At 47.8% G+C, this 22,536-nt stretch overlaps 8 protein-coding genes across 8 annotated transcripts; 4 read left to right on the plus strand and 4 right to left on the minus strand.

Annotated features, from left to right (window-relative positions):
* Positions 1-133: 133 nt before the first annotated feature.
* N7479_005223 (anaphase promoting complex subunit CDC23) lies at positions 134-2,416 on the minus strand (the record flags this gene model as incomplete). The annotated part of the gene is made up of 4 exons (XM_057252920.1): positions 134-1,245; positions 1,301-1,484; positions 1,532-2,255; positions 2,316-2,416. The coding sequence occupies 4 exons, from the start codon at positions 2,414-2,416 to the stop codon at positions 134-136; spliced, it is 2,121 nt and encodes a 706-aa protein (XP_057106782.1).
* Positions 2,417-2,939: 523 nt separating this feature from the next.
* On the plus strand, positions 2,940-4,059 carry erg20 (bifunctional (2E,6E)-farnesyl diphosphate synthase/dimethylallyltranstransferase; the record flags this gene model as incomplete). The annotated part of the gene is made up of 2 exons (XM_057252921.1): positions 2,940-3,059; positions 3,136-4,059. The coding sequence occupies 2 exons, from the start codon at positions 2,940-2,942 to the stop codon at positions 4,057-4,059; spliced, it is 1,044 nt and encodes a 347-aa protein (XP_057106783.1).
* Positions 4,060-4,365: 306 nt separating this feature from the next.
* N7479_005225 (inorganic phosphate transporter) lies at positions 4,366-6,087 on the minus strand (the record flags this gene model as incomplete). Its single annotated transcript, XM_057252922.1, has 1 exon — positions 4,366-6,087. One exon carries the CDS (start codon positions 6,085-6,087, stop codon positions 4,366-4,368), a length of 1,722 nt encoding a protein of 573 aa, XP_057106784.1.
* A 1,085-nt stretch (positions 6,088-7,172) lies between these two features.
* N7479_005226 (Mrp/NBP35 family ATP-binding protein) lies at positions 7,173-8,304 on the minus strand (the record flags this gene model as incomplete). The annotated part of the gene is made up of 2 exons (XM_057252923.1): positions 7,173-8,111; positions 8,272-8,304. The coding sequence occupies 2 exons, from the start codon at positions 8,302-8,304 to the stop codon at positions 7,173-7,175; spliced, it is 972 nt and encodes a 323-aa protein (XP_057106785.1).
* Positions 8,305-8,681: 377 nt separating this feature from the next.
* Positions 8,682-10,011, minus strand: N7479_005227 (protein phosphatase regulator SHP1; the record flags this gene model as incomplete). Its single annotated transcript, XM_057252924.1, has 3 exons — positions 8,682-9,405; positions 9,465-9,874; positions 9,937-10,011. 3 exons carry the CDS (start codon positions 10,009-10,011, stop codon positions 8,682-8,684), a joined length of 1,209 nt encoding a protein of 402 aa, XP_057106786.1.
* Positions 10,012-13,123: 3,112 nt separating this feature from the next.
* On the plus strand, positions 13,124-14,894 carry N7479_005228 (uncharacterized protein; the record flags this gene model as incomplete). The annotated part of the gene is made up of 5 exons (XM_057252925.1): positions 13,124-13,587; positions 13,661-13,771; positions 13,825-14,113; positions 14,179-14,262; positions 14,328-14,894. 5 exons carry the CDS (start codon positions 13,124-13,126, stop codon positions 14,892-14,894), a joined length of 1,515 nt encoding a protein of 504 aa, XP_057106787.1.
* Positions 14,895-16,466: 1,572 nt separating this feature from the next.
* On the plus strand, positions 16,467-19,077 carry N7479_005229 (putative C6 transcription factor; the record flags this gene model as incomplete). Its single annotated transcript, XM_057252926.1, has 4 exons — positions 16,467-17,329; positions 17,398-17,657; positions 17,713-17,938; positions 17,994-19,077. The coding sequence occupies 4 exons, from the start codon at positions 16,467-16,469 to the stop codon at positions 19,075-19,077; spliced, it is 2,433 nt and encodes an 810-aa protein (XP_057106788.1).
* A 2,358-nt stretch (positions 19,078-21,435) lies between these two features.
* Positions 21,436-22,143, plus strand: xanA (isonitrile hydratase-like protein xanA; the record flags this gene model as incomplete). The annotated part of the gene is made up of 1 exon (XM_057252927.1): positions 21,436-22,143. The coding sequence occupies one exon, from the start codon at positions 21,436-21,438 to the stop codon at positions 22,141-22,143; it is 708 nt and encodes a 235-aa protein (XP_057106789.1).
* Between the last annotated feature and the right edge of the window lie 393 nt (positions 22,144-22,536).

Here is a 22,536-nt window from a genome sequence, read left to right on the forward strand (position 1 = left end):
ACAGCAACCCCTAATGCTGGCCTTGCTTTTACAAGGTGATAATAAACGTTACAATCGTAGCTATTATTCATAAAGAGCAGTAAAATGTTTCGTTGTCATGATAATCCATACATATCTCAATTAATCGATGCAATTAGCTCGCACCCTCCCTTCTCGCCCGCACGTCCCTCATCAAAGCCTTGGCCTCTTCTACTTCAATTCCATCCTGGCACAACTCGCTCGCTAGCTGGTCCGCACGGTCAAGATCACCGTTCCGTGACGCATATTGTGCCAACCACAACCGCGCCTTGGATGTAGTTGCCGTAACACCAGTGCCGTTCCATGTATCACTGACAATGGAATCATCATTCTGCATAGCAAATGATTCAGTCTTTGCGCGAGACTTGCGATTACGGCGATGTCGTTGCGATATATCAGGGTCTTCGTCCCCTGAATGCTCGATCTCGGCATCACTTTGGGTACCTCGCTCCGAGGAAGAGTCATCGTCATTGTCAACGCTTTCATTGACAGGGGCACCGGACTCCTGTTGGAGAGTGAGTTCCATGTACGCAGCGGCCTCCTCTTCGTCGCCGAGACGCTCGTACAGTGTCGCGATTTGGTGCAAGGTTTCCGGATCAAGGATCTTGCGACTCCCAGAGCCAGGGCTTGCGCCGGTGCCCGGTTGCCCGCCATCATCTAGCTGTAATGACCCAGCCACCAGTGCACGCTTCAGAGCTTGAATACTCTGTTCCACGCGGCCCATCTTTGCGTAGCATGATCCGACGGCCTGCCACATCTTTGGATCGTACGGTCGTAGTGCTGCGGCGCGCTGGTAGTAAAACAGGGCGTAGAAAGACATATCTAGGACTTCGTAGGCCTGTCCGAGACCATACCAGGCGCGATAGTCCTTGCGATTGACATCGACGGCTCGTCGGTACGACTCAATGGCGGTGTGAGTATTTTTCATCTCGATATATTCATGGCCCATGAGGGTCCATGCAGATAAGAAGTTCCGGTCGAGGGTGAGTGCACGTCGGAAGTACATTACTGCCTTCTCATGCTCGGATTTCAATGAATAGTAGTTACCCACGACACAGCAGGTTTCGGGGCGGAACTTGTCGGTGGCTGTTGCAACCTGCGCAACGAACGCAAGTTGAGGTCGCTGGTCCATCACATAAAGGATGTTTGAATAGTGGTCTAGACTATCTAAGCGGTGGGGCGATGTGGCAAGAATTCCTTCGAAAATATGGGATGCCTCTTCGAAGTCTGAATGATATTAGATCAGATCAATCGCATGTAGCGCTGGAACTGGGATAGTTACCTTTCGAGTGATATAATAACAGTGCGTGCTGTGTTTTTAGGAATGCGCTTTCTGGGAACATTGACTGAAGCTCGGAAAGTGACCTGTATGTGTCTTCCGTGGCCTGGTACAGCTCCTGACTGCAGTATACGTAGAATATTAGGCTCATAACATTCTGCGGCAAAAGTTCGAGGATTTGTTTCAACTGGCAAAGTTAGTACCGACGAAGTAATCTTGATGGGAATTACTTACATCCTCTGTGCTGCCCAAGAGATCGTTCAGTTCCTGCCAGGCACCCCAATGGTAGGGGTTTTGATGCACACAACGGATGAGCCATTTCTTCGCCAGCTCTTCATTCCGTCCTTTTAACAGGACAACAGCATAGAGATACTCTAGCCATCCCTGTCCTCGATCATCCAGCCCCTGTGCAGTTCGTTCAGATAACCATCCATCCAAGCCTCTGGCGAGACCCGACAGCTCTCGATTGACGGCCATCCCACCATCTGCTGGACCTAACACCATCTCCGTTTCCTCTTCCTTGCGCTTCTCTCCGGCTAAATATTTTGCGTACAGAGCGAGGAAGAGCGATTTTTGACTGAGTTTTGGATATGGATTTTGCTGTATTTGGGTCTTTTGGGCCTTGGAGCTTTGGAACGGTGAAGCTTTGTCTTTGCCCTTGTGTGAAGTCCGCGATGATCTCGGCTTGGAATTAGGCGAGGTAACGGACAAAGGAACGGGTGGTGTAGTCGGAGGGAGGAAGACGGCCGCACATCGGTCATATTCCCGGGTATCGAAGTATGATTTGGCCAACACGTATTTGTAGGACTCTTGCCTTTCAAGGGCAGCTTCTGCCGGGTCGCGCTGTTTGATGTAAGGATTTGTCGCCGGCGGAGGAGGATCTGAAATCTCCATTGGAGACTCGAGATCGGTGTCTTCATGATCTAAAGGCCGGATGGAATCAAGCATTTCAGCGGCCCTGAGTTCATTAACATGATTAGCACATCAGGCCTGTACGAATGAAGCGAAGTAGACATACCATTTTGATGATTGATAGAGGCATCGCTCGGAGCATTTAATTGCAGCATTTTCCAGCTGGTACATAAGCTCCTGGATTCCGTCATCTGTAGGTTCTTCCATGGCGGGCGTCCTTGTCGCAAGTATGTAGTAGTCGGAAGTGATCCGAGCAGAACGTTGAAAGACAGCTGTTCTGGCGCCAATGCAGCTCTGAGGGTATCGAATTTTATGGCAAAAATTCTATATCATGCTTCTTTTAGTTAAAAAGAGCTCACCAGGGCGGTTCAATCGTAACTCGCGACGATCCGGTGTAGTTCAAAGGCTTGGGCCTTGTCGCGTTGTTGATACGAATGAAAGAGTAAGACACGTAACTCGGAAGATCGATAAGAAGAGTAGCAAATGTTCTGAAGACGCTACTAACGCTCGCAGATTCTAAAACAAGCTGAAGATCATCCAATGGCCTTGCAGAACCCACGTCGTCCTCGGGTTGCGCCTGGAGAAACAGTAACATGAGAACAAACAAGACAAACAAGACAAACAGGCAAACCTAGCAAACGGTCCCTCCGCGGGGAAATAGTCCTTTTATTGTTGGGCATGTTTTCGTTCTTGTCAGGTTATTGACGTTTTCATCACACACTTTGTCATCATGGCTTCTACTACCAAGCGTGCCGACTTTGAGGCGATTTTCCCCTCGTTGGCTCAGGATATCCTTGCCCACGCAAAGCGCTACAACCTCCCCGACAATGCACTTGAGTGGTTCGAGAAAGTGAGCAACCCTCCACCTCTTGATTGACTGTTCTCAATGAAGTATCATGCCTGACACCATTAATTGTGCTCTATAGTCCCTCAATGTCAATGTTCCCGGCGGTAAGCTCAACCGTGGCCTCTCGGTCCCTGATACCGGCCTTGCTCTCCTGAAGCAGCCCCTGACCGAGGAGCAATTCGAGCACCTCAGCATCCTGGGTTGGTTGACTGAGTTGCTCCAGGCTTTCTTCCTGGTTAGTGACGACATGATGGATTCCTCTATCACCCGCCGTGGCCAGCCTTGTTGGTACCGCCACGAGGGTGTTGGCCAGATCGCCATCAACGATGCCTTCATGCTTGAGGCGTCTATCTACCTTATCCTTAAACAGCGCTTCCGCTCGCACCCCGCCTACATTGACATTGTTGAGCTCTTCCACGAGACCACCTGGCAGACAGAATTGGGTCAGCTTTGTGACCTCATCACCGCCCCTGAGGACGACGTCAACCTCGACAACTTCTCCATGGAGAAGTACATGTTCATTGTCACCTACAAGACGGCCTACTACAGCTTCTACCTGCCCGTCGCTTTGGCTCTTATGTACCTGCAGCTTGCTACCGAGGAAAACCTCAAGCAGGTCCACGACATCCTCATTCCTCTGGGCCAATACTTCCAGATTCAGGATGACTACCTCGACAACTTCGGTGACCCATCCGTCATTGGCAAGATCGGTACCGATATTCAGGACAACAAGTGCTCTTGGCTCGTTAATCAGGCCATCAAGCGCTGCACTCCTGAGCAGCGCAAGCTCCTCGATGCTTCCTACGGCCGCAAGGATGCTGCTGAGGAGGCCAAGGTCAAGGTCCTTTTCAACGAGCTTCAGCTGGAGAAGGTGTACAAGGAGTACGAGGAGAAGGCTGTTGGCGAGCTCCGTGAGAAGATTGCGGCAGTCGATGAGTCTAAGGGTCTGAAGAAGGAAGTCTTCGAGTCATTCCTTAGCAAAATTTACAAGCGCACCAAATAGAGCATCATACTCTGTTGCATGTTTAGAAGGATACCCGTCGTTCGACTGGATCGTGACGATTTAAGATTTCATAACGCCTATGTACACACCTGAACATGTCCGGCGATAAATGGTCTTTTCTTTCTTGGATTTATCTTTTTCGGGTTTAAGTTTCTCGGCTTTAATAATACATAACTTAGAATGAGATAGATATTTTATTTCAACAAGTTCATATATACATATATTTTTACAGGGCATTAAGATATACATTTTCCTGCCTGAATATTCAAGCGTCCTGCCAATGAGGGGTGTTCATCAATCCCCTTTTTACAAGTGAGGAGCATTCAATGCCATCACGCAAAGCAGTCCCGAAACCAATCCGGCACAAGGCAAAGTCAAGACCCAGCCACCGAAGATGAAGCAAAGTTGCTTCCAGTTGACAGCGCCAAGATCATAATTCATGAGAGCAACGCCCAAAGAGGCGCCAGTCAAGCACTGAGTTGTGGAAACGGGCAGGCCAAGTCTTGAAGCCAAAAGTACAGAGATAGCTGCTCCAAGCTCAACACTGAAGCCACGAGTGGGGGACATCTGTGTGATCTTGTTTCCAAGGGCACGAACAATGTGGTAACCGAAGAACCAGAATCCAAGACCGAGCAGGAGACCAGCAACAACCAAGAACCAAGTGGGGGTAGGTGACTTAGTTTCGACAACGCCAGCATGGTAGGTGCTGTAAACAGCAGCCCAGGGTCCAACAGCGTTGGCCACATCATTGGAACCGTGTGCAATTGACATCATCATTGCCGAGACAACCTGGCAGTAGGTCCAGAGATGTTCGACGCGGTCGTCATAGCGGTGGGCACGTGCGTGGATTGCGCGCAGCTCGGGCGAGTCGTGGCTAACCACATCACGGGTCACACCCTGAAAGAGAATGTATTTCAGATAACCATAGGCTTTTTGGGGATTGACCCAGGACAGCTCTCGGACGGGGTCGATGAAACGTTCAGTTGGCTCGAGGTGCTTCTTGCGTGGCTGAGGTACCGGTGCGACCTTCTCCTCATCATCTCCAAACTTTGCTGGATCGGACATTGCTTTGATTTCTGGAGTGGGCATGATAGAGTCTGCGTTTGATGTAACGTTTTCCTTGGCTGCGTCTGCTTGGCCAGCGCGCACTTCGCCGTAAGCATCCTCATAGTAGTTGATCACAGAAACTTCGCCCTTTCCGGGGAAGTAGAGAGGGGGGTTTGGCTTCAGCAGTAAAGGGCCAAGGGGGATGTGGTAGAATCTGACGCGGGCATCGTTATGGACGATACGGCGCTTGAAATAGGGTATGAAGAAAACATAGCCGATGAGGAGGCAGCCGAAGAACACACCGAGGATAATGCCAGCTGCCTTGCCACCGCCAAACTCTTCCAATGAGGGGGCGGTAGGGGCTTCGATGACGATGAAAAGGGCTAGGATGGCACCTGTCAGGGCAAGGTACCATGGAATCAAACGCATACCCCACAAGAAGGGATCTGCGCGTTCAAGGACACTGTACTTGACAGTGCCGAAGATGATAGCCGAGAATCCACCTGCCACGAGAGGGGCAATACCCCAAGATGCAGCAACCTGGGAGACACTGCCCTCAGACCAGGCCCAGTTGATATCAGACTGGGACGCAAAACCAACACCGATGAGGGAGCCGACGATAGTCTGCGTGGTCGAGACAGGCCAGCCCATTTTAGTTGCGAAGATCAACCATGAAGCGCTGCCAATCTCAGCACAGCCCATGGCCAGCATGAGGGCACCAGGCTTGCCATTGTAACGGTTGATGTCGATAATTCCGTTCTTGATTGTATCAGTGACTCGTTTGCCCATGGCTACAGCGCCGATGAATTCGGTGAAGATAGCCAGGACACCGGCCGTGGCCATGTTGAGGGTCCGGGCCGCGACGGAGGTGGCATAGGCGTTGGCGACATCGTTGGCACCGTTACCGAAAGAACTCAAGACGAAAGCGATGGTGGTAATAGCCAGGATCCAGTCATACTTCGCGGTCGCTAGCGGAATCATGGCGGCGAAGGGGTTGTGTTTGACCACACAACAAGGGAGAACTGGAGCACGAGAGATGGAATTGATTCTGCTGTCAATCAATGTCCAGGATTCATGCTCTCCTTATACCAACTGCAAAGTTGCCACAACCGCTGCCAAGTGCAGTTTGTGGTGAGCCATTTCCTTGACTGGGCCTGGTCGTTCCGTGCTGATTGCAATATTAGCCCATAATACAGATATCATTGACAGCGTGCGCTTGAAATCACGTTCATTGGTTGGCCTCAGGACGGTTTTTTCCAATAACCATAGATGGCGGGAGTTGGCGGCAAGTCTTGGGAGCGGGTGCCAAGTGCGCCAAGAGCGGACCAAGGAAGTTTTTCCAGCGATGACAAACTCTCCGTGAATTGCCCTCGCCACTCACGTTGGGTAAATTTGCACGGTCCTAGATACTGAGATACGATTGCACGCTTAATAGACCTTGGCGTGGGTTCAACGTTGCACAGCCTAGCCTTGGCGCCATGTAATGTCTTGGTACAATCTCTAGGCAGCTTGGCCGGTCGCGTGCTCAGTGTGTCGTGTGCCCAGTGGTCGTGTGCCTAGTACCCCGAAAGAGTTTTCGCTCCGGAATTGGCACTGTGAATTGGCATCTAGAATTACTAAGTCCACATACTAGAATACCACGCAGGAGACTTCTGATTGTCCGGATGATCGTATATAGGCACTTTATACTCTATCTTTGGTTAATTAGAAGTCACTATCGCCTTGGCTCTGTGTGCACTCGATACCTTGGGAGGACACCGGTGCGTGGTAAATAACCTGGCTTTAATATCGGTCTCGCTTCTCGAGAGAAAGCGGATATGTTTAACGAGCTTGGCGATTTGGACCTCGGGAGTCAGGGAGAAATCGGATATCTCTTGCAAGAAGACGATTCCCTGAGAGAAAAGCTACTGTACGCTTGGGCCCATTGTATAGACTGATTCATTAATTGAATGGTTTGACATTCAAAAATTGCCAAGACCTTCTATGATGCAATGCAAATAAAAGCAAAGATGAATGTCGCTAGAAAACAGGTAATCAAGGGTAGCTTTTCAGCATGAAAAACATTGCTATACGGCTGTCGGGCCCTCAATGCCGCTTATAAGAGTCTTCGCAAATCTCTCAAATCGAGGATAAGACCAGGTGTCCCGGTATCGTTCGACAAGCGGCCGATCATCGGGCTCAGCGGGAGTATCTTGTGGCTGACTCTGTGGACTCTCGTCATCCTCCTCGTCACTATCCTCAGCCTCCATCTTTCCTTCAACCAATTCTCCGAATTTCACATCAATAGGCACGCTACCCATAAATGGGAGACTTAATTCCTGGGCCATCACCTGTCCTCCTCCACTGGAGAATAGATTACTAACCTCCCCACAGCAGGGGCAAGAATACCCAGACATATTCTCGATAACCCCAAGCACAGGAATATTAGTCTTAACGCAGAAGTTCGCCTCTTTGCGGACGTCCGAGGTCGCCACAGCCTGCGGCGTCGTAACAAGGACTGCACCAGCAAGTCGAGGTAATCCTACCTGCGCAGCTGCCGCAGCGTCTGTGGTGGAGAGGGTGAGAAGCTGCTCAGCCAGCGCAATGTGCTCGTCACTCGTTCCGGGGGGCGTATCGATGAGAAGATAATCTGTCGGGCCCCAGAAGACATCCGAGAGGAATTGGCGGATCATAGCCGTTTTCTTCGGACCACGCCAGATTACGGCGTCTCCACGATCGCGGAGAAGGAAGCCAAGGGACATGCAGCGGAGGGAACCGCGTTGGAGTTGTGTTGAGGGCGCTGAGGCGTCGGCTTCAGCTACAGATTCAGCCCCGTGGACTGGTACTGGCATCCATCCGCCTGGCGCTTGTGTGATCTTTGCATCTTCGAGTCCGACTAGGCGTGGCATTGAGGGTCCCGTAAGGTCGATATCAAGGATTCCGACAGATTTGCCTTGGAGCGAAAGCGCGAGGGCGAGCTGGAGGGTGACGGAGGATTTTCCCACACCTCCTTTGCCGGAAAGGACCTAATATTCAAGAATCTCTTGTCAGTCTTGTCCAAGAAATTGAGGCTTCAATGTTCTAGCTCATGGCTTCTAGCAGTGCCCTCGTTATCGATAAGCTATGAGGGGCATGGCGTTCTTTTTTTCGCGCCGCAGGCTTCTAATGGATTGAACGTGAACATACCAGTACAACATTATTTACCCCAGTGAGAGGCATATTTGGATAGTGTATGCTTAATTTGAGGGGGGAAAAAGATTGTAGCAACTGAAAGCGCAATGACGGATTTCAAGAGTGGGGAGGCCGATATTCGGGCGCTTATCAATCGCCTTCTGACTAACCTTCGGTCTACAGCACGCTGGTAATGACAACCTTGGAATATGAAAGGTCTGATTGGCCACTTATTTTGAATTTGGAGCTTGTTTGGTCAGACGCCATTGCTCTACGTAGCAAATATCCAGGTCATCTTTTGGTATCAGATATGTCATGTAACGTTCGACCATACAAACCTTCCCACTGCCCCTGCTGTTATTCGCTTTTTGGAACCACTCCGTAGAGGAAATTCTCAAGACACAAGAGAATATTATTGGTGCATTTTACTGCCACTTCTGGACAACAACACCTCCACGTTTGAAATCGGGCATGTCGCCGAGAACGGCATCCCAGTCCTTGAGTTCCGTGCTGGGGAAAGTCGTCATCAAGACCCATGCGCGGTTTGCGCCATCCGGGGTAGCAGCAGCAACGAACGCATAGACATCGCCAATGGTGGCAGTTGTGTTGAACCGGGATGTTAACCGCGTACCATCTCCTAGGCGGATTTGTAGAGTAACCGTCGGTTTTGACTCGTCCACGTCAGGCTTCGCTGGCTCCTGGGTCGATGGTCCAGCTATAGAGGATGAAGGTGTGGGAGCCTGGCTCCGTACGCCGGGCGTCGGGCTACCGAGGCGCTGTCCAGAACCCGAGAAAGGCTTGTACTTAGGCTTAGGCTTGGTGTACTTTTCTTCATGCTGCTTGAGTTCCACGTCGACCTCCTGCCCGGGTTGAACATTCATGATGGAAAGAGGAGCGCGGCCCTGGCGGATACCGTCCAGGATCTCTGCATTGCGGGGGTCGTCTGATCGAAACAATTCACCATCATCAACGGAGAATCCATCGGCCCAGAAGTGGAGAGTCCGCTGAACACGCTGAGAACGCTGTTGAGTAGGTGCCGAGGGGTTTTCAATAACCTGACTTGGCGTATCGTCACCACCGAGTGTGCGGGCAGTGCCGGTGAAGTGTGATTCCCTTGGCTCGGGGTCGTCCGAAGGAGGAGGCTGCGCCCTGTTGAAGTTTGAATGTTAGTGGGGTTTAGTATCTCTAGCAATCTCTAAAGAACTTACTTGCGAGCCTTTTCGAGGATCTTTCTTTTCAAATCATCCGGGTTCTGCACAGCTAATCCAGACTTTTCACCGCCTGTAAAGAAATCATGCTCGTCGGTGTCGTTTCCATCGGACGAATCACCACCACCGCCACCTCCTCCCGAAGCAAAGTCTCCTAGTGTCGCAAACTTCTTCTTCTTGGGCGCAGCGCCTCGGGCGGATGATGAGGACTCAGCTGCGGCAGAGGATGAAGCTGGTATGACACCTCCCCCGAGAGTTCTACCTCCCGCAGAAGCTCCAGAACTACCCTCCGTGCCTAGTTGTGGTTTACCACCAGCAGTGGTATCTTGCATAGCTTCGTCCTGTTCTGCAAAGAACTCTGTGACGGCAGCTTCGATGTCCCACCCATTGGCAGCGAGATATTCCTGAGCCTAGACAATAACGCGCTGAAATTTAGCGACAGTAATATTTATAATTACAGCGATAAGCTTACCTCTGAAGCCTGAGTTCCAGTCATAGCACAAAATTGAGACACAGCCTCATCGTGCTCCGCGGGGTTACCCTGCATGGTTAAGCTTGGTTGGCAGACTTTGGTGATCGAATCTGGAAGAGGAGGCCGACAGAAGGGTTAAGAGCAGATCTGATATTAGAATCAGGCGTTTGTCTGAGATGCAGGGAAGCAAAACGATGTGTATCAACGGAGCTGAGTTAGATGAGAGATCTAAACACTGGCAGCTACTCGGGCGGTACGTCACTCTCAATTGGTCAGCCGGGGCTGGGAATCTTCCATCCCGCCCAGGCCTCAGGCCCACTATTAACACCTTAGGCCACAAGATATATTGTTCCATTCTGAATCAACCATTCTGGAATTGATTGTCGACTGTCAATTTCGACATAATTATACATTCTTCGCTCAGCCATCCTCGTCACTACGAAAAAATTACTTATTGATATTGTGGCCGTGCCCCCACGACTCGTCCATTAGTCCGGTGGGGCATCTGGGGAGATGCCCAGTGGCCTGGATATACAAAGTACACAGAAAGCCCAGCAGTTCAGCTGTGCCAGCCCTAGGTGGCTTCGAGTCCCGATCTTTTCGATGTTCGTATTGCTGTCTTACCCTATGGCTCAAAACAATTTCAGGACACAGCTGCTGTCCTCAATTCCCAAGCTTTTGGCCATCTACTGCATTCGCGATATCATACGTAACCTTCCTACGGTTTAACGTATTTCACATGCGAGCGGCCACCACAAGCGAGTGGCCACCCCACCAAAAAACGCGTCAATTAATTAAAGCACTTCCTCTTCAACCACCTACCATGCCACCAATTCGCTCTAAAAGCTCTAGTAATTCAATAGAGCAAGAGGGTAGGCTTTTATTAGCTATCCAGGCTTTTAAAAATGGAGATATCGGCTGTATTGCTCTTGCTGCACGTACATTCAATGTCCCACGTACAACTCTCCGCCGCCGACTTGATAGGATACAACACCGCGCGATTTCACGCGCCAATTGCTCTAAATTGACTGAAATTGAAGAGCAATCTCTTCAAAAATAGATTTTCTCTCTTGATTCTCGTGGAGCGGCTCCCCGGTCTACTACTGTACGAGAAATAGCGAATCTTCTTCTCGAAAAGCGTGGAACTATACCAGTTCCTTCGGTCGGCCACAACTAGGTTACAAACTTCGTGAAAAGATATCCTTCTATCTCCTCTCGATTCTCGAAACGATATAACTACGAGCGCGCGAAATATAAAGATCCTAAAATCATTGGGGAGTGGTTTAATCTGGTTGAAAAAACAATCCTTCAATTCGGAATCGACCCCGATAATATCTATAACTTCGATGAGACTGGTTTTGCAATAGGAGTAATTGCAACTACGAAGGTTATTATAAGGAGTGAATACTACGGTCGGCGATCACTTTTACAACCTGGAAATCGAGAGTGGGTAACTGTTATTGAGTGTATAAATACTTCTGGTTAGGTTCTTCCTCCGTATATGATTTTCAAAGGCAAAGTCTTTATTGAATCTTGGTTCGATAACCTCCCGGAGGATTGGCGCTTTGAAGTTAGTCCTAACGGCTGGACTTCTGATAAAATTGGACTTCGCTGGCTTCAAAAGCTCTTTATTCCTTCTACTTCTTCGCGTACAAAAGGAGTATACCGGCTTTTGATTCTTAACGGCCACGGAAGTCATTTAACACCGAAATTTGATGAAATTTACGAGCAAAACAATATAATACCAATTTGTATACCAGCGTATTCATCTTATATTTTACAACCTCTTGATATTGGTTGTTTTGCGGTGTTAAAACGCTCTTACGGCCGGAGAGTTAAGACAAAAATGCGGAGTGGGACCAACCATATTGATAAACTTGACTTCCTAGAAGTGTACCCCCTTTCACGAATTGAAGCTTTTAAATCGGAGACTATTAAAAATAGCTTCGGAGCAGCTGGTTTAATACCCTTTGCACCCGACCGGGTGATCTCAAAGCTGAATATTCGTCTTCGAACACCTACCCCCCCCCCAAGCCGGGGGAGCGAATCAAGCCGGAATTTCACCCCAAAAACTCCATTTACAGAGAAAGAACTGCGCCGACAAGCTTCTTCAATTAAAGCTTTACTTCGTACAAGATCTCGAAGTCCGCCTAGCCCATCGGATCGTGCATTAAACCAGCTTGTAAAAGGCTTCCGTCTTACAATGCAAGGCGCTATCTTACTAGCGAAAGAAAACAAGGAATTACGCGCGGAAAACGAGAAGAAGAAGCAAAAGCAAACCAGGTCCCGGAGGCAGATACAGGCAGAAGTAGGCCTGTCAGTACAGGAAGCTTCTCAATTGCTTACTACACCGGTAGAAGCAGATGATACACCTCTACCTGGTATCGGTATACATGAAGAACCGGCTTTGGAACCACATACGCGGGCTGCACCAAGGTGTAGTGGATGCAGACAGACTGGACATAGATTTAATAGATGTCCAGCTAGATAGATGATTTTAGTGGATTTAATTTAATGGCGTTTTGGTTGAGATAAATGCATTTAAAATTAATACAATTGGGTGAGGTGGCCACTCGCTTGTGGTGGCCGCTCGCATGTGAAATACGTTACCAGTTTTGTTTTTATCAGCAAGATGATCACAATTTGCATTTTAAAAAGCAAAAAAAAAGAAGCAAAAAACAGATATTGACTAAAAACAAAGGTCAGTTTTGATGAACAAACTCTATGCCAAGCGAATCAAAATAGTATCAAAAGGATTGCATCGTCCAAACAAGCCTCATTTTCCTTATCAGAATATTTCTCGCAAAAAACTTCCCTAAGATTCAAAGCGAATAATCAGGGGCATAGTTTAGCTGAAGCAAGGATCATATTCCTTTGTTTCGTGCTGCAAGAACTATATTTTTCTCTCTCGTTCAAGCTCCAATTTTTTCTTTGATATGTTCTAACCGACCAATACTGTTTTCATGCTATTCCATCTATGGATTTTTCTTTGATTAGCCCCTCTACCTCCTAGCGCGTAGACTCCTCGAAGCTCTTTGTTTTTACATGTTAACCATGTTGCATTTGAGCAATAAGAACAACACGCCGTTCTCCTAATATTTGCTATTTGTCAAACATCAGATCATTCTTTTATATTGTTGTCAAACATTTCCCACAGTCTGGCTGCATCCAGCCTTTCATATTGAATATGGGATCTACCACTACGACAGTGACTAGGTCAAATAGAAAGGATCGTCTAGTTGGAGAAAAACCCACCAGAACCATGCCCCATAGGAAGGCAAAAGAGATTTCAAAATCACCGACGGGGGCCATGTCACAAGGGTCATCATCACAGGGAAGGAAACGCAGAAGGACATCGGACGAGAGACCAAAAGCAAAGAAACGCCAAGACATACAAGGAGAGACCAGCGAAGTAGAAGCCGAGTATGTGCCATCTGCGAGAGATTTGATCAGCGACGCCCCAAGAGACCCCAATATTACAATTGACACATTGCTTCCGGATCTTGCTACATCTTATGTGGGTCAATTTAAATCGTCTGCCGCATCAGTACAGCCGACAAGGAAGGCATGGCCACGACAATCCAATCCCCTTATAGATCCTGATGAATTGCCTTCAGGCTGGAGCATGGCCGAGCCGGATCTTCACCGAAAGTGAGTTGACCATGCCGGTGTATCTATGTCTATCTGTCACCTATTTGGCCCCATACTAATGGATATGGCGTAGTGATATTGACGCACAAATTGAAAGATGCCACATGAGAATCAAAGAGAATATCATGCCTCATATATTTGAGCACCGGCTAAAGGAGTTAGAATTTCGTTTGGCCAAGCGAAAGTAAGAAAAATCGATGCTCTTAATAGGAGAGTTGCTAATTGAATGTCCCACAGTGCATTGGCCGAGTCGGAACCTGGGAACTATAGTTTGGAGGCTCTCAGACGCTTGGAAATTCTAAGGAACATGGAAGTTGAACTACAAAGCTCGGACAGGTTCAATCAACTTCATAATGTCCGGGCATTGCTGCAGGCCTACCGTGGAGGAATGCTTCATTGGAATGAAGGCTTGGTCACGTATTGGTTTGTAGGCGTGCAATTGTGTGAGCCAAGGCCGTTCAATTGGGATGAATTCGAGGTTCTCAATGCGCACCATTCTGGTAAAACCGGATTTTGGATGGAAGGAGTGAGTCGCCCTTGAAGTCCATTTAGAAATAAACAGTCATAATGATACACAAGGTTCGCAAATAGCTAGTTGGACCTGGACCTACATCATCACTAGCAGCCATTGGTCTAATTGGAGCGCCCCCGCCTGATGGATTCTTTAATCGCATGGTATGCACCCCCTTTGCCCCCCCAAAGAAAAGATCCTTGTTTGATGAATGCTGATTCGTTCCTAGTATTTGATTGCCATTCGCATACCCGGTGTAAGGTGGTATGCAGAGCTTGAGTTCCTATACGACACCGGGGCATCCATAATGACACTATATGAGGGTGATATTCAAAATATCATGGGCTCGTCAGCCTTGGAACCCACGGTCATGGGGCTAAACACAGTAGAAATCGCCGATGGGAGCATACAAACTGGCCCAGTTGTTGAACTTGAAGCTACCATACTGGATACTCATAGAAGGCGGATGACGCATTGGGTCAGAGTCCAATGTCAGATAAATCGAGGTTGGAGTGGGGGAGTGAGCAGATTGGATGGCCCATGGCTACGGCAAATGCTATACATAGCGTCAGCTCCGCGCATCGACAATGATACTATGTGGATTGCGAATAGCCACCCTGAAATCATGGCAGCTTTACCTGACACAGGTAACTCTCGAAGCGCTCCACGTCTGGTTCTCGGAAGGCTGCCCTTGGATCCAGGCGGACGGGCCTCTGTGCTGCCTCGTGGACGTCCTGGGCCTAATACAGACGCTCCACCAATCTTACGTCGAAAGATGCCCGGGCCGGCACCATAGGATAAAAGATCATTGTTATCTCAATGTTCTCTGACACTATTGAAACATTATTTGATTTTGTATCCTTTTCATTTTTCCCCCATCAGCTATGAGAATGACAATGGCGTCTTACTACTATAAGCCTGGGGATATTCCCCCAATATCATGGCTTTCGTTCTTTGAAACGGGTTGCCTAACTCGTCGACATAGACCTTTAATTATGTAAATTCACTGCAAAATTCTACTGAGGGCCGGCTAAATGTGGTAGAACATCCCGAGGTCATTCCATGGATCTTCTTACAATAAGCCAATCATATATATGCAAGACCCATATTAATTACTCAAATAGGTATAGTCTGTTGATTATATTAAAACCTTGAAAGAGTCCAATATAAATCTCCTCGGGAGAATGTGCCGTCTTGAATATCTGGTTGAAACGTATCATATATGTCGATAAAGATGTTGTCTCCGCCAAAATAGCTTTGAGGACGGTCTTGTGAGGAGCGTGGATGAAATAAACCGCTAATATTCGGTCTGGGAGTACGAATTTGACCAGTGCACACATCACGGGTTTTGAAAACAGTCTTGGAAAATAGGGACAGTATTAGTGGATATGGAAGTTATATATATGGCGCTAGGGTCCTACCGTGAGGAATAGTAGCCTATCAAGACTAATTATAGGGGGTGAAGAGGCGGTTAATGTTTCGTCAATAGGGGTCGGCTGTAGATCACAATAACCACGACAGGGAATCGCATCGCACAAGTCAGGACAAGCAGTTCTGGGTGCGAAATGAAAATCGCAAATTTTGCAAATTGGGTCACTATCATAACCGAAGAGCAGAGGCTGACGAGAACGGGTCTATAACGCACAAGGAGGACTAGGCGCTATTCGGCTTGCAACTAATCACGAGCTAGCGATGTGCTGCCGATATATATATTTCAAGACAACACTTACTTCCCCGTTGGCTTACTAACAATCCAGCGCGGGGATAAGAATATAAATGATTATAACTGAGTCTTGAAGAGAAAGCAATATTTGAATACTCAGGTACTAGTTATATAACTGTTGGAACTCATCTGCAAGGCCTGATGCATCAGGCATATGGTTCAAACAAGGTACATAACCAATAAGAGCAATCTTTTTTCCTATCAAATTGATGCAAGTAATACATAATAATCAGGTACTCTTTATGTCAAATACCTCATTTGACAAATTATCTTGAGGTTTGGGAGATTCACATGGTTCATAGAATGCTGACGTAGGGCTTAAATTTATTCCGCATTCGGATGCCCCACGTCACGTGATGCTATAGCATTGTCTCGGCGCTTAATCCCAGCTTCCTTGAACAAATCGCGTGGAATTTCAAATCAAGCTTTCATGGCCTGACATGCTGCTCTACTTTAACTAATGAATCTATGGAATTATACCTGTCGCCAATGTGTTGAAACCACAGTCCAACCCCCACATCGCCTCCGATCCTCCACTTCTATGCTGCCAATGATCGAACGAAGCACTGCTGTATAGGCCGACACACGACAATTTCGAGACCGAATAAGGATATATTGTACCAAAGGCAATTTTTTTGAGCCCGAATGACGTCGCCTTACCCACCATCAACTTCATTCTCACCGTCCGTTGCCTCCGACATGGCCGCAGCGCCCAACAGAGCGGTCTCCGATCTACCGCAGGCTCAGGTAGACGCGATCATCCGCACGAAGCGCAAGGCCCGCGAGCCCAAAGCCTGCTATCCATGCCACGCGCGCAAGGTTAAATGCGATCGCAATCTGCCGTGTGACGGGTGTGTTAAGCGCGACCATGCAGATCTTTGCTCCTACGAACGCCCTTCCAAAAAACGATCGCAAGCCTTTCGTGAGAGCGCTGTGCCTAGCGCATCAACGGCACCCGTGCCTGAATATTCAACGACATATGCGTATGAAGAAACCCCAGTGGAAGTGAAACACGAGCCGATCTTGAACCGACCGATCATTCCTGCTACAGGTAGTGGTGGTGGTCGTATCTCAATCGCCCGCGAGGAATGGGATAATGTGCGCAACCGATTGCAAGAAATGGAGTCTACTATTTCCTCCCTTCGAGTTGGGTTGGAGAGGGCGGAAGACGGCCTCCCAACCTCCCTAGAGACCGGCAGCGTGCAGAGTGGCGATGCGAGTTCCCGTTCCAAGTGTGCCTCGCCAGAACGCGAGGGTATCCACGCTGCGAATACTCTAGGGAAAGGCACTGTTCATTTGGGATCTCGCTCTGTTCTCGCTTATATTCTGAACAATCAGTCCGGATCTGATCAACTCCAGGCACTTTTGGAAGGAGGAATACTGCCCAAGCTCGGTTTGGACAATGAGTCTGCGACCTATCCATTTGTTGATCTATGGTCATCCGATATGTCAACATTTGATATCACTGCCGTCTGCAGCGCCCTTCCTAGCGATCAACAGTGCAGAGAGTGAGTAGTCTTTTCAAATCAAACTTTTGATCGAGATTGTTTGCGCTAACTGTGGCTTCTTGCTATAGGTTATTCTACTACTACAAGGACATTTCGGGAGCCATCTATCCCGTTTTAGAGGACATCTATGAGTTTGAGAACACTCTGGAGCTTCTACTGCAGACAAGAACCTCTAGCGGTGGCGAGTACCTGGCCGATGCAGACGAAGCACAAAAGCCTTTCGGGGTGAGCATTGCGTACCTGGGACTACTGTTCGCTATCCTTGCCTCTGGATGTCAGTCGTCCGATTATGGAAGCAAGGAAAGAGAATTGACCTCGCAAGTCTATGGTATGTGATCAACGCTAATAATTGTATTGGAGCCATTGGCTAACACTTCAAACAGTGTGCTGCTCCTACCAGTGCCTCCGCATGACAAATTTCCTCTCCCAGCCCACCATCGAGGCCATTCAAACTCTCCTGGTGATAGGAAACGTTTTGTCATACAACATGAATCCCGGAATTTCTTATGTTTTACTTGGTATGACTCTTCGCATGGGCTTGGCGCTCGGTCTCCATGTGGAGTCAAGTCGATTTTCGTCAGCTGAACGATATCGTCGACGACATGTCTGGTAAGATACTTCTTTCTTTTTATAATCCTAAATTATGTGGCCCTAATATAAATAGGTGGTCCATGGCATGGCAAGACAGCCATTTTTCACTCTCCTACGATCGGCCTTCCACCACTGCAGTGAGCCAGCCAGACATAGCTTATAAGGATGGCGCCAAACCTGGCGATCTATCTTATTTTGAAACTCTCTCCCGTGTCATTTCTCTTGCATTGGAGGTTGTCCGCATTCGCATGCTGAGCCCACACGCGCAGATACGTCTGGAAAGCATACAAACCTATAAGGAACGCATCCAGAAAATTATGGTAGAGGCAAGACCATACTTGCGAGACGCAAGGAATTGTTCCACACCTACGCAACATCTGGAGCGAGTTGTGTTGAAATTACATTCTTCTTATTTCGCTTCTGAGCTATGCCGGCCAGCGCTCAAACCCCTGGCTGATTTGAGCGACGCCAGCGCAGCCAGCATGCGGGAAAATTGCGTGATGAATCTGATGACGACCGTTGAAGCTTACATTGAAATGCACAACATCAGCTCCCACGCAGCTCGTTCCTGGATCGCATTGCAGCGTGCAATCAGCTCCGCATTCCTGCTTGCTGTCATCGATGAAGCAAAAGCGGATCCGAATGTGTGGAATCTTCTCCATTCACTGGAAGGCATCATTGCCCAACGAGCAAGCACGGAGCGAGCCTTTGATTCCAATGAGGCCGCAAATGTGTCCAATATGACCTCGCCGCAAACCCTCGGCACTTACGACCCAATCACGGGCACCACGAACGCCCCAGGCCCCATCGCTCCGGCAGTGGATCCAACCTCTCCGGCTGGGATAACCCCTGATACACAGACGCAATGGGCCAAGTCGCTAGCGAAAACGCATCGTGCTTTGCAAAAACTCCTTACTGCATTTGGGAATCCAAACACTCGTCCCCAAATGGGACGCAATGGTACGCCCGTGTACCATCATAACCTCAACCCAACTTCCACTTCCATGGGGACACTTGCTCCTGGACAGGCAGGCATGACCCCAAGCGTTGGTTCTCTTCCGCCCCCTACGCCAGAAAGTTCTGGTAGTGGTGAATGGACAATGCCCAATATAATGGATCGTGCAGCAGAGTATATTCATCCGCCTCTGTGGGGTTAGCGATCAAAGGCGACCTGTCCCTCGAAAAGCGTTTTGTTTCTATTGTCTTTCTTCAGCGCGGTGTCGGAGTCTTTTCTTGGTCCATCTCATGATTATTGTTATTTTCGGAAATTTATTTTCTTGAATTTGCTAGAGAGGGGGCTTTTTTACGAGTTGAATGTGTTCTTCGGTGTGATATGCGCCGTTGGATATTTAGTATGTGTATAATCTTTTGTACGGAATCTTATATCGCGATACTTCGAATCTAATGTGCTCACTGTAGCTTTCCAATGTACTCGCAAATGTAAACCCAGAGTCCACTCCTCCGACTAGAGCAGTCCTGCGAACCCATCATCGCTTTACTGGAATTTGAGACGTGGTGGAGGCTACACGACAACTATGTACATGAATCCACCAATACGGTCCGTGCATTCATCTCCATCATTCTCCACTGTCTTAATCGCGGGGAGCTCTTGGCGGAGCCCACATCCCCAGAGACCTGACGGAGCGGCCCGGGGGAATTATATCATGACTAATACATATTAGCCCTAACGTATTTCACATACGAGCTGCGCATATAAGCGAGCTGCGCAGTCGAAACACCATAGTAAAATCGATGTATGCTATACTTATATCTCCACAACCAAACGTTTTTTATTAACAGTAGTTTGCCGATAGAGGTTGATAAGAATTTTTAGTAGTATACATCAATTTCGAGTGGATTAAAAACCTGTATTATTATGGTATCGAAAATTACGTCTCTAAATCCTGTGAATTTATATATCTCAGTTATGAATTTCTTAACCTTGCTTAAATTCCCCCAAACTCCTAAAAGGAGCAAGATATTATATGAGAAGCATTAGACTATAAGGAAAAGTTCGCAAAGACAAGCATTGTTGAGATATCTAGTTGTAATTTATCGCATTTACTATGGGTATCGGACTGCGCAGCTCGCTTGTGTGCGCAGCTCGCATGTGAAATACGTTAACGTATTTCACATGCGAGCGGCCACCACAACCGAGTGGCCATCCCAAAAACACATAGTAAATATAATAAATTGCAATTTCATATCTCAACAACAACATTATCATTTTATTTCATTACTTGTCGATAGTCATTGATAAGTCCCATTAGCACCATATAGTTATCAATTTCATAGTTAGTAAACAGCTGTAGTATATTAATTCCAAAAATTACCAAAAATTACGTTACTAAAAGCTAGAAATATATATATCGCAATCACAAATTCATAAAACTTCTCTAAACTTCCTAAAGAGGCTAGATATTATCTAGAAAGGATTAAGCTATAAGGAACACCCCTTACAACCAACCGTTGTTGAGAAATGAAGTTGTAATCTATTATATTTACTATATGTTTTTGGGATGGCCACTCGGTTGTGGTGGCCGCTCGCTTGTGAAATACGTTAACCCTTCTTGGAATATTGAACGTTGACGAGATTGAGACCTCGGTTTTAAATTACAAGGGAGACGATGGATGACACTGACACACTCTGATAGATCCATGATTATTCTTCTTAGATCATGGCAGTTGCAATACGCCATTCCCGTCTTAGCTTCTCTCTACAAAGTACAGTGCTGGTTCATACCTGTGCCCATCTGATCTAGAAAATACAAAGACAGGCCTAGGTTGTCTTAAGTGCCACTCTCTATACGGAGTAGTAGACATTAAAAACCAGGATGTATCATGGATGACAATGAAGTACTTGTTGGGTAGTTGCGTCGTGCAGGGGGCTGGGGCTCCGGGATCTAGGTATATATCAGGATCAGTTGAAGACACAACTAGAGGACTACATGGAACATATTAACGGTCACTTAAAAGTGAGAATTGATGGCATCAAAAAAGTTATTAGTGCTGAGAAGGTAACTGCAGTTTATACAAACTATTTGCAGCCTGAAGCTCATGCCTTCCCCTTACAATTCATAATTCTCTCCATGGGGTTCTTTAAACTCCTATGATTTTACCTAATTATACCTTCCTTAATACCCCAGATCACTGAAACAATTACATCCCCGGGCTCCCTGTACTAACATCCGAGACAGCTTAATTTTTAAGCGCACCACGAACGGACGATATTATTGGACACCTTGCGAGAATCTCCAACCGTCGAATCGGTGAATGCGGAGGGCCCGGAGGGCCGAAGTGGTACAACGTCGGCCAGTTATTTGTACTGGAGTCAGCAGAGTCAGGAATATCCGAGGTAAACCCCACCTCAAGAGTATTTCTAATCTCTTTCAAAGCAAAACCCAAACTCTGCTCTAGGAATCTCACTACTATTATTTATCCTTCCTACACTTCCGCCAAACGACATCTACATCGGTACATCTTGCAAGACCAGATCGCAATTTCCCGTCGCCATTATGTCTTCCGAATCCTCCAACAAGTACTACAAAGTCGGGGTTCTTCTGTTTCCAGATGGAGACATCCTCGACTTTGCAGGCCCCATCGAAGTCCTATCCCATGTCTCGCATAACAGAAATCCAGATAGCCCCGACAGAATGTTCGAAATTAAAACCATCGCTTGCAGCCCCGCAATCCGTGCCGCCAATTCGCTTACAGTCCACGCAGACCTGCTTTTGTCGGACGCACTCGATCAGATTTCAGACTTTCATATCCTAGTCATCCCAGGTGGCGCCCCGTCATTTTTGAAACCATTAATCGAAAACAATACACCGGAGCTTGATTTGATTCGCAAATTTGCAGCCCTACCTGCAGATGTGTCGTCAGAGCCCAGGGTTTTGCTGTCGGTTTGCACCGGCGCCTTTCTACTCGGGGCCGCGGGTGTACTCGGTGGAATGACTGTGACGACCCACCACAGCTCCCTTGATAGACTTCAGGAGATCTGTGCTCATTCCAACACTCCGGGTGAACCTGCTACAACTGTACTGTACAAGCGATATCTTGATGGGGGTCTGATGAAGGGTGGCGGTGTTCGACTCCTCACGGCAGGTGGGGTAAGCTCAGGCCTAGACGCCACATACTACCTTGTTAGTCAATTGACAACATATGACATGGCGGTATTCGTCACTCGAGTTATGGAGTATGATTGGCGTGAGCTCAAAGAGTGAGCTGCAGGCTCGGCGATAGCGGATGATATATTATTATTCATCTGCTATATCGCCAAGCACTAGCGTGGCAGCGAATTTGAACACAACAGAACAAGTATCACGGCAGCAGAGGTATCACAGCACGTGTGCTTGACCATGTCCAATTAGACAATATATGCTTCTACTATTTTCAGCTCTCAGGTTGTCCACTAGTGAACCCACTGTAATATCACGGGTATAGAATTCCTCCAAAAATAAACATGCCTCGATGGCTCAGCCCTGGGGGAATTCTATCTTACTAATGAGATTATTATGCTACACTACTTTCACGGTTCATCAACGGCCAAAATGCCTGTTGGAATCATTTTCTGTTTCCACTTCCCTGTGGATCAGACTGTTTTTGCCGCTCAGATT

This window comes from Penicillium vulpinum, assembly GCF_028829585.1.
Source record: "Penicillium vulpinum strain IBT 29486 chromosome Unknown utg000003l_segment0_segment0, whole genome shotgun sequence".
NCBI lineage: Eukaryota > Fungi > Ascomycota > Eurotiomycetes > Eurotiales > Aspergillaceae > Penicillium > Penicillium vulpinum.